We start from the raw sequence: 9,777 nt of genomic DNA on the forward strand, positions 1-9,777 counted from the left end.
TCTGCCACGTGGCATTGAGATCAATCTATCGATGCCAAATCATGACACGTGGCTAGCTCTCCTGCGTCAGTGTGTTCTTGGAAGAACGCTGCTCGAAGGTCGACAACTCCACGCGCGGCTCGCCGATCTCGGTCTCGATCGAGATGCGCTGTTTGGAAATCTGCTCGTCCGATTGTATGGCAGCTGCGGATGCCCGGATGAATCGCTCCAGGCCTTCGATGCGATCGCCATCGGCAAGAATGTCTTCTCCTGGAATATGGCGCTGGCTTCTCTCGCTCGCAACGATCCATCCCTCGATCGAGCGCGGCGGGTCTTCGATCACATCCCGCAGCGCAGCATCGCGAGCTGGAACACGCTCTTGGCGGCGGTTGTGGATTCCAGGGATTTGCACGGCGCGGCGCTCCTGTTCGATGAAATCCCCGAGCCGGATCTCTTCTCCTGGACGACGATGCTCACGGCGCTGGGCGGCCATGGCGATCTCGATCGAGTGATGTGCTTCTTCGATTCCATGCCGGAGCGCGGGATCGTTTCCTGGAATGTGGTGCTCCAAGAACAGGCACTCAATGGGCAACTGGAAATCGCCGAGCAAGCGTTTGCCAAGATGCCACAGCACAGCGCCATATCTTGGAACTCGATGATCACAGCATTCTCCAAGAGCGGCTATCCCCTGGAATCCAAGATTCTGTTCGATGATCTTCCATGCCGCAATTCAGTTTCTTGGGGCGCTGCGATCACCGCATTTGCCGAGAATGGGCATCTGCTACAGGCATCGGAGATATTCTCCAAGATGCCGCAGTGGGACGTCTTTGCCTCCAACGTGATCATCCAGGGCCTCGCGGATTTCGGCGAGGACAATCGCGATCTCCACCAGTTCTTCCAGAAAATGCCCCACCGTGACATCGTCTCTTGGAACGCAATGGTCTCGGCCAGTGCCCAGCGCGGCGATTCCCTCCAGGCAGAGCTTTTCTTCGATCGAATGCCGCAGCACGATTCAATCTCCTGGAGCTCGATGCTCCAGGCGCACGTCGAATCCGGCAACATCGACGCGGCGCAGGTGGTATTCGATCGATCGCCCCACCGCGGCCTGGTGTCCTGGTCGGCGCTCGTCACGATCTACGCCCAGGCCGGGCTCCTGGGCGAGGCCACGCGCCGGTTCCACGCCATGCCCCAGCGCAATCTCATCGCCTGGAACGTCTTGATCCAGGCGCACTCCCACGCCGGCGATCTCCACAGCGCGGCCGCCGTCTTCGATCGAATGCCCCGCCACAGCACCGCCTCCTGGAACGCGATGATCGCCGCCGCCACTGCCCAGCTCCAGATCGCCGAGTCCCTCTTCCTCCATCTCCCCCAGTGCAACGTCGTCTCCTGGAACTCGATCATCGCGAGCTTCGTCCACAACGATCGCCTCGACCGAGCGCTGGAAGCGTTCGAGCGCCTCGCAGCTCGCGACGTGGTCACTTGGACGGTGCTGGTGACGGGGCACTGCCAGCTCGGCAGCGTACGGGACGCCCACTCCACCTTCCGTGCAATGCCGTGCCGTACGGTCGTGGCCTGGAACTCTCTCCTCCAGGGCTATGTCTCTTGCGGGCTTTTGGACGAGGCAAGCAAGAGCTTCGATCGAATGCCCGCCAGGAACTTGGTGTCCTGGACGGGGATCATCTCCGGGTATGCCCATCTCGGCTATATCGATCGAGCAAAGGAGACCTTTGATCGAGCGCCGGAGAGGGACGTGATCTGCTGGAACGCCTTGATCACAGCCTACGCCATGAATGGCTACAGCATCACGGCGCTCAAGCTCCTGCCGGTGATGGATTCCGATGGAGTCGAGCCCAATGCCGTGACTTTCATGGTGCTCATTGATGCCTGCTCCACTCTCGCGTCTCTGGCCGATAGCAAGATGGTTCACAGCTGCGTGAGGGACGATTCACGGCTGCTCGAGGGTGATGTTCTCCTGCAAACTTCGCTCGTCAACATGTATGGAAAGTGTGGCCACCTTGACGCTGCGAGGGAGATGTTTGATGATTTCCCGGACAAGTGCTTGGCGCTGTGGAACACGATGCTGTGCGTCTATGCCCAGAACGGGCATACCGATCAAGCCATGGATTTGTTCCAGCTGCTGCTCGTCGAGGGAGTGGAGCCCGACAGGATAACTTACGTTGGCATTCTCTCGGCGTGGAGCCATGCCGGGGTGGTGTGGTACGAGTTCCTGCGGTCACTAGAGCCTGACTTTGGTGTCACTCCCCCGCTGGATTTCTACGTGTGCGTGATTGATATCCTGGCACGCACGGGTCAGCTGGAACTTGCCGAGGATCTCATCTTCAACATGCCTTACGAGCCGAATGAAGTCGCGTGGACTTCGCTCCTCGGGGCATGTCGTAGCTACGTCGATCGCGATCGAGCAGCTCGGGTTGCCGAGAGGATGAACTCGTACAATCCGGCAACGTACTTGCTGCTCTCCAATCTCCACTCCCTTCCTCCTTGATCATCGAACCAAGGAAGGACGAAGAATGGAGGTGGAGGAACTTCGAAACTTTGATAGTAGCTCCTCAGCCAGCAGCAGCAGCCATCTCGTCAAGTTCTTCGCTCACGTAAACGTTGCACAGAACAACGTATGGCGACGAGTCGCCCGGAGTGAGCTCTATCGATCCTTGCGCCGCTCTCTCGGCGCGGTGGATGTCGCCATGGATCTTACACGAGCCGAGCAGCGTCATCCACTTCTTGTCATCGGGATAAAACGGCATCGTCCTCACGTACTCCTCGGCGAAGTCGAGCCATCCAACTCTGGCCAGCAGATCGAGGATGCATCCACAGTGCTGGAACCGACACTCGATGCCAAAGTCGAGGAGCATGGAGACGTAGAACTGGTGTCCGTCAGCCAGCATCCCGGCGGAGTTGCAAGCGAAGAGAACTCCCACGAAAGTTATCGCGTCGGGGTAGACACCCTCGAGCTGCATGGCGAAGAAGAGCTCCAGCGTCGACGAGCTCTCGCTAAACTGCGAGAAAGATCCGATGAGCGAGTTCCAAGTCGCCTTGTCCTTCTCGAGCATCTGATCAAACACCGACTTGGCAACCGCGAGGTTCCCACAGGTGCCATACATGTCGACGAGCGCGTTTCCAACGTTGAGATTGATCTCCTGGAATCCACTCTGCGTGATCTTCTCGTGGATGAATCGCCCCTCTCGGAGATCCGTGAGGCTGGCGCAGGCGTTGAGACAGATCAAACAGGTGACGCAGTTGGGCTTCACTCCATCCAGTTGCATCATCCGGAAGAGCCGCAGCGCTTCTCGTGCTTGATCGCTCTTGACGTAGGCCGAGATCATCGCAGTCCAAGTGATCACGTCGGCGATGGCGCCCATGCCATCAAACACCGCTCTAGCTTCGTCCAGGCTCCCACACTTCGTGTACATGTCCACAAGGCACGTCGCCACCGAGACCTCCTTGTCCATCGCAGCGTCGATCAAGCTCCGGTGGATCGTTCTACCGATAACGAGCTCCCTCTCGCCGATGCAAGCGTCAAGAACAGCCAGGAAGGTGATCCGGTTGGGCTGGATCCCTTCGTGGTGCATCCGCTGAAGCGAAACGATCGCGAGATCCAAATGCCCGTGCTGGGAAAATGCCGAGACGAGCAGTGTCCACGACACAACGTTCTTCTCCACGATCTCGGCGAAGAGGGCGATGGCGTCGGCGAGAGATCCAAGCTTGCAGTAGGTGTTGAGCAGCGCGTTGTGGAGATCGGCGCTACACACCGCTGCGAGGTGGGCGATGCTGGCGTAGATGCCCTTGGCGGTGGCGATGGAGCCGATTCGCGTGCAAGCATTGAAGACCGTGACGAAGGTGGATCGATTGGGCGCGGTTCCCTCGAGCTGCATCACGCGGAAGAGATGGATCGCCTGCTTGGATCGGCCATTGAGGATGAAAGCCGTGAGAAGCCCATTCCAGCAGGCCTGGTTGAGCTCCTTGATCTTGGCGAAGACGGCCAGCGCCGCGTCGGGATCGCCACACTTGGCGTACATGAAGATGAGGAAGGAGGAGAGGCTGCGCTCGCCCTCGAGCTTGAGCGCCACGATCCGGGAGTGCACGAAGCGGCCATCGGGCAGGGATTTGCAATCGCTGCACAGGACGAGCGCGCTCTTGATCGTGTCGAAGTCGACGCGATTCCTCTCGTCTCTGAGGTAGTCGATCACGCCCGCTAGCTTCGCGCGGACTGCCGCGATCGGTGGCCTGTGCTCCGCGAGGAGTGAGATGCGCCTGATCGATCCCTTTGCCGGGCGGGGGCGGCCAGCGCGCGCAATTCGAACCCATCGCATCTATAGATGCCCTTTCAATTTCTAGGGTTCTTGGAAGTCAAACACGACCGTTGCATTGACTGTCCAGGGCATTGACTCTATCCGACGGCGGCAGCTCGCCGTCAAAGACAGGCTGTAGATTTTGACGGCGGCGATAAAATCCGGTCAGAAGATTAGGTCGGTTGTGATTGGCGGCTGGGTTAGGGTTCTAGCGAGTGTTAGGGTTTTACCTCGCGCGAGGCGCGTAGATTTCTCTGTTCGCATTCTCTTTCCCAAGAGCGCTCGATTCCTAGCGTGAGAGAGGAAGCGATGTCGGACGCGGCGGAGAAGAAGAGTGGCAAGGTCAAGTGGTTCAACAGCGCCAAGGGCTTCGGCTTCATCACTCCCGACGATGGCGGCGAGGATCTCTTCGTCCACCAGTCGTCCATCCACGCCGATGGCTTCCGCTCACTCAAGGACGGCGAGGCGGTAGAGTTCACCATCGATCGCAGCGAAGATGGGCGCACGAAGGCGCTCGATGTCACTGGCCCCGAGGGCTCCTTCGTCCAGGGCGCCTCTAGGCGCGACGCCGGTGGCTTTGGCAGCGGCGGCGGCGGTGGCGGTGGCTTTGTCGGTGGTGGCGGCGGCGGCGGCTTTGGCGGAGGAAGGGGCGCGGACTCTGGCCGCGGCGGCGGAGGAAGATTTGGCGGTGGTGGTGGCCGCAGTGGTGGCGGTCGAGGCGATGGATGCTTCAAGTGCGGCCAGAGCGGCCATATCTCGCGCGATTGTCCCTCTGGCGGCGGCGGTGGCGGTGGAAGAGGCGGCGGCGGCGGTGGAAGGAACTGCTACAATTGCCAGCAGTCGGGCCACATAGCCAAGGACTGCCCCAATGCTCCCCAGTGATGATCCGGCGCGGGCGTTTGGATGAATGATCATCGTTTGCAGTGGCAGCACTCGTCGATCGTGATCATCATCGCTGCTTCTTAGTTTTTCTCTCTGGTTTCCTTCTGGTTGTTTCTTCGTTTGGTTGATTGCTGCTGCTGCTACTCACTCACTACTATCAAGTCTCTTTGCGAGGGATTTAATCGACGTTTTTGTGGAAGGCTCGAGCTGTGGAGAGCTGTGGAGTCCTTCCTCCAACGCCTTGTAATCCATTGTCCCATTTTTGCCTTGATTGATGAATAGGAAAAAAATCTCTCCCCCAAAAGTTCCAAGAAAATGGAAGTGTTTAAGACAATGTTCTTCGTTTTTGCTGCCCACATAGCTCTCATCACTTTTAACGTCTCTACGACCAAAGCTCTTACGTAGCAAGTTGCGCGTCACTGTCCCACTGACAAGATCCGCGATGTAGATCTCGCCGTATTCCGGCCCGGAAGATGGGCATAATCGCCCACGGGATGGACGGCTGCGATGCGCTACATTCTGGCCACAGAGCGCCGGGAATATTCACGCCTTGTCCAAACGGAATGTTCTCGTGAATATCCGGTGTGATTGTAAAGAGTTATCGTTTGTGTGGCTAGGCACAGCTTCTCCCTCGATCGGCAGCTATGGCGGCCCTGGCGGCGGCATCGGTAGCGGCGATTCATTCATCACATTCCCTAGGGCAGTTGCCACCGGTGGCGGAGCGGAGCGATCGAGTCGGATTTCCTGGCGCGAGCAAGGTGAGGGAAATTTGATTCGATTCCTGCCAGAGAGAGATTGCTCTGGCTTGCTTCTCCCGAGGATCCATAGATACTGCTGCTGCGCTGCATTGCGGTGCTGAGAATCCGTGCCTGTTGGAACGAGTGAAGAAATATTTTGCCATGAATTCTCGCGCTCGCGATTTGAATGCTTGCCTTGCAGTGCGATCCCGTCGTTTTCTACTTGTGACGCCATCTGCATCGAAAGCTCAGCTGCATTGTCTCATTCTTGCCCTGTCGATCGATTCTTTTCTTTTATTTTACGCCCTTCCTCCTTTGCAGTCCTTCTTTGGAGGGAAGATCTCATCGTCGGATCTAACGTACACCCACAGGCCATCTCCTTCGACTTGGAACTTTTCCGTGAGAGCAGCGGCGGTGTCCACTGAAACTGTGGAGAAAGTGAAGAAGAAAGACGAGGAAGGAGTTGTCACCAACTTGTTTAGGCCGAAGGAACCTTACGTCGGGCGATGCCTCCTCAACACCAAAATTGTGGGAGATGATGCTCCTGGAGAGACTTGGCATATGGTTTTTACGACCGAAGGTACGTGCGTTTCATGTGAAAAATCAAGTCCCTTGTGGATTCGATCACTTGTAACACTGGCTTGTCTCCAGGAAAAATTCCATACCGAGAAGGCCAGTCCATTGGAATTGTCCCGCCCGGATTGGATGCCAAGGGAAAACCTCAGAAACTTCGACTTTACTCCATTGCTAGCAGTGCTCCAGGGGACTTCGGCGATTACAAGACTGTAAGTTTCCTCTCTCTTTTTTTTTTGTTTGGAAATTCAACGAGTTCTCATCGAGCTTCAGTCTTATCTTCCTCGCAGGTGTCTTTGTGCGTGAAGCGCCTCGTGTACGTGAATGACAAGGGAGAGGAAGTCAAGGGCGTGTGTTCCAACTTTCTCTGTAAGCAAAGCTCTCCTTCCAACGACAGTTCACATCAACCAAACAAGTTTTGCAGGCGATCTCAAGCCAGGAGATGAAGTCAGCATAACTGGACCTGTTGGGAAGGAGATGCTCATGCCAGTCGATCCAAACGCCACAATTATCATGGTACAACAAATCCATTTCCGAGGATTTCACGTCTGACACTCCTATTGCTTTTTTTCTTTTCATCAGCTTGGTACTGGTACTGGTATCGCACCCTTCAGAGGCTTTTTGTGGCGGATGTTTTTTGAGAAACACGACGACTATAAGGTGAGTTCTCTAGATAAAAGGTCTCTTCTCAAAAGTAAACAAGAATGTTGGCTTTGGCAGTTTAACGGGCTAGCCTGGTTGTTCTTGGGAGTTCCAACTAGCAGCTCACTACTGTACAAAGAGGTGCGGCTTTGAGCTTTCGTGCTATCTATGCATAAACTTGCCATGTTTTTCAATCTCTCAGGAATTCGAGAAGATGAAAGAAAAGTTTCCAAACAATTTCAACCTCGACTTCGCAGTGAGCCGCGAGCAAACAAACGCCAAGGGCGAGAAGATGTACATCCAGACGCGAATGGCCGAGTATGCCGAGCAGCTTTGGGACCTCCTCAAGAAGGACAACACCTACGTCTATATGTGCGGCTTGAAAGGAATGGAGAAAGGAATCGACGATATCATGACCAGCCTCGCAGCCAAAGAAGGTAACGATTGAGATTTCATTCATACATTTCTAGCTCTCAAAATTCGTGACCACAGGGATCGACTGGGCGGAGTATAAGAAGCAGCTCAAGAAAGGCGAGCAGTGGAACGTCGAAGTCTACTAAACAAAGCTTCGCTCGCGAAATCGCTTGATGCAATGCCGCAGCATTTGTCGAAAGCTCCTTGTAAAAGTGACACGTCATTTTGCCACGTCGCTTAAACTAGACACGTCAATGGATACTTACGCGTTGGCAGCCACGGTGGCATAAAGTGTTGGAGATCTATTTCTAGGGTTTATCCGCGCGAGAGAGAGAGGGACGATGCCGCGGCGATGGGTGGAGCCTCCCGAGTATCCGGTGATTTACGAGTTCCCAAAGGTCAGCGCCGTCGTCTCCAATTTCAGCTTCCGCGACATGATGCACATTCTCACCTACACCTCCGCCTCGGTTCCATTCGGCTATCTCGCCGGTAAGTGCTTGAGAAATGTAGCTCTGGGGGATGATCTTGTGTGGGTCTTCGAGCGAAATCTTCGATTCGTGGACGTGATTTCTCGTTTTCCTGCCTATGTGCGTCTGGGATTTCTGTTTGGGCAGAAATTTGTTAAGTTTTCGTGTCTTTTCTAGGATGTGATTTTTTTCTTTCCTGGATGTTTTAGGAGCGAGCGCCAGGGTGAAAGGTCCAGCGATGGTGGTGGCGGCACTCACAGGACTCCAGGCCGGATACATGGTGGCTTACATCTATTCCAAAGGCAGGCTCATGGGGATCTTTCCCAACGACGATGAAGTTGCGAGACTGGGAATGTCAACCATGAGCATATCGTGATCCAAGCTCCACCTCTTTTGCTTGACGGTGTGATTCAAAACAAGAAACATAGAAGAACTTCTCGAAACCAATAACCATTCATTTTCAAGTAAGCATTTGCGTTTTTCATCTTTCTCTCGGTCGTATCAAATTTTGGATCATCATCCTCCAGTCACTCATGCGATAGGACCATTATCCACATCCTCCCTCACCTTCTTAGTGGTAGCACTTCAGCATCACTGCCTTCAACCCAGCAAGGCTTGAAGGATCCAAGATCCCATTCTGCCATGATCAAGAGTCTTGTGTCTAAGGATCATTGCCTTAATTTTTATTTTCAACCACATGGAGTCTCTCATTTTTGTTTTTTTTTTCTTTTAAGTGTGGACTTCAGTAGAAATTTTACTTCATTGAAAATGATCAGGGTAATTTAATTGGGTGATTTCATAATAGAATATTTATATTATGATTATGTACGTGAAAATAACATTGTTGACAACAAGTAAGAGTTGCTACACAATATTCAAAAATAAATATATATTAATTTTAAAAAATTAAATAAACTTTAATTGAAGTTTTTATTATAAGATAGTTATTCAATAACATAGTGTGGCATCATTCCTTACATGCTCTAATATTTGATGATATGATGTATTATTGAAAAGCACATAAATTCCATCTATAGTAACAAAATAAAATGAAATTTAAACTTCAAACACTTAAACATTGGATATATACTCATTTATAACATTACTAATAACAAAAAAATTAGAGAAAGATAAGAAGGAAAACATATAAATTAGAAAAGTTTCAAGTGTTATAACCATAAATTTACAATAAAATAACCACATAGTGGAATTTAACCATTGGACACACATATCAAGGGTAATGGAGAAGAACTTAAATTTCAAGAACAATTCCTAAACATACAACCAAAGAACAAAAGAAAAAAAGCATAAAGTAATTCCCAAGCATACATTCAATAAATAAAAAGATATAAATATGACAATGAAACAATTCTAGAGCATTTAACATTTTAATGCTAAAACCAACACACAAAACAGAGTTAGTTTATTTCAATATACCTAATATAAAATATGGGTACTCCACCATCTAATATAGTATAAACCTTAAGTTTATAACCAAGTTGAATGCCTAGCAAGAAGCTAAACAATATATCAAGTTGGTCACCCATTCTTGACTTACACCCCTATAAAAGTATGCTTTAGGCTTTCACCTAGGAGTTAATCTCCAAAATAATTATAAAAACTTAATAAATATAGAATGGTGCTTTAGTATTCAAGACAATCTCTACATTCTTACTATTAGATTAACATTTTTCATAAATAGCCAATGAGATTAAAATATAACTAACACATAGCAAAAGTGTCTTGGTGGACACAATAAAGTATTATGTAGTGGTA

At 51.9% G+C, this 9,777-nt stretch overlaps 4 protein-coding genes across 4 annotated transcripts; 3 read left to right on the plus strand and 1 right to left on the minus strand.

Moving 5' to 3' along the window:
* Window positions 1-31: 31 nt before the first annotated feature.
* Window positions 32-2,482, plus strand: LOC9638439 (pentatricopeptide repeat-containing protein At4g02750). The gene has a single exon (XM_002993676.2). The coding sequence runs from the start codon at window positions 32-34 to the stop codon at window positions 2,480-2,482; it is 2,451 nt and encodes an 816-aa protein (XP_002993722.2).
* Window positions 2,483-2,546: 64 nt separating this feature from the next.
* LOC9638440 (pentatricopeptide repeat-containing protein At2g13600) lies at window positions 2,547-4,307 on the minus strand. The gene has a single exon (XM_002993692.2). The coding sequence runs from the start codon at window positions 4,305-4,307 to the stop codon at window positions 2,547-2,549; it is 1,761 nt and encodes a 586-aa protein (XP_002993738.2).
* Window positions 4,308-4,460: 153 nt separating this feature from the next.
* Window positions 4,461-5,484, plus strand: LOC9638463 (glycine-rich protein 2). The gene has a single exon (XM_024667315.1). The coding sequence runs from the start codon at window positions 4,596-4,598 to the stop codon at window positions 5,166-5,168; it is 573 nt and encodes a 190-aa protein (XP_024523083.1). The 5' UTR covers window positions 4,461-4,595; the 3' UTR covers window positions 5,169-5,484.
* A 276-nt stretch (window positions 5,485-5,760) lies between these two features.
* On the plus strand, window positions 5,761-8,469 carry LOC9638441 (ferredoxin--NADP reductase, leaf isozyme 1, chloroplastic). Its single transcript, XM_002993678.2, has 10 exons — window positions 5,761-5,926; window positions 6,227-6,485; window positions 6,557-6,690; window positions 6,769-6,847; window positions 6,903-6,994; window positions 7,061-7,138; window positions 7,199-7,261; window positions 7,323-7,557; window positions 7,613-8,023; window positions 8,211-8,469. The coding sequence occupies exons 1-9, from the start codon at window positions 5,813-5,815 to the stop codon at window positions 7,678-7,680; spliced, it is 1,122 nt and encodes a 373-aa protein (XP_002993724.1). The 5' UTR covers window positions 5,761-5,812; the 3' UTR covers window positions 7,681-8,023; window positions 8,211-8,469.
* Window positions 8,470-9,777: the final 1,308 nt, after the last annotated feature.

Source organism: Selaginella moellendorffii, unplaced genomic scaffold, assembly GCF_000143415.4.
Source record: "Selaginella moellendorffii unplaced genomic scaffold, v1.0 SELMOscaffold_169, whole genome shotgun sequence".
Classification (NCBI taxonomy): Eukaryota; Viridiplantae; Streptophyta; class Lycopodiopsida; order Selaginellales; family Selaginellaceae; genus Selaginella; species Selaginella moellendorffii.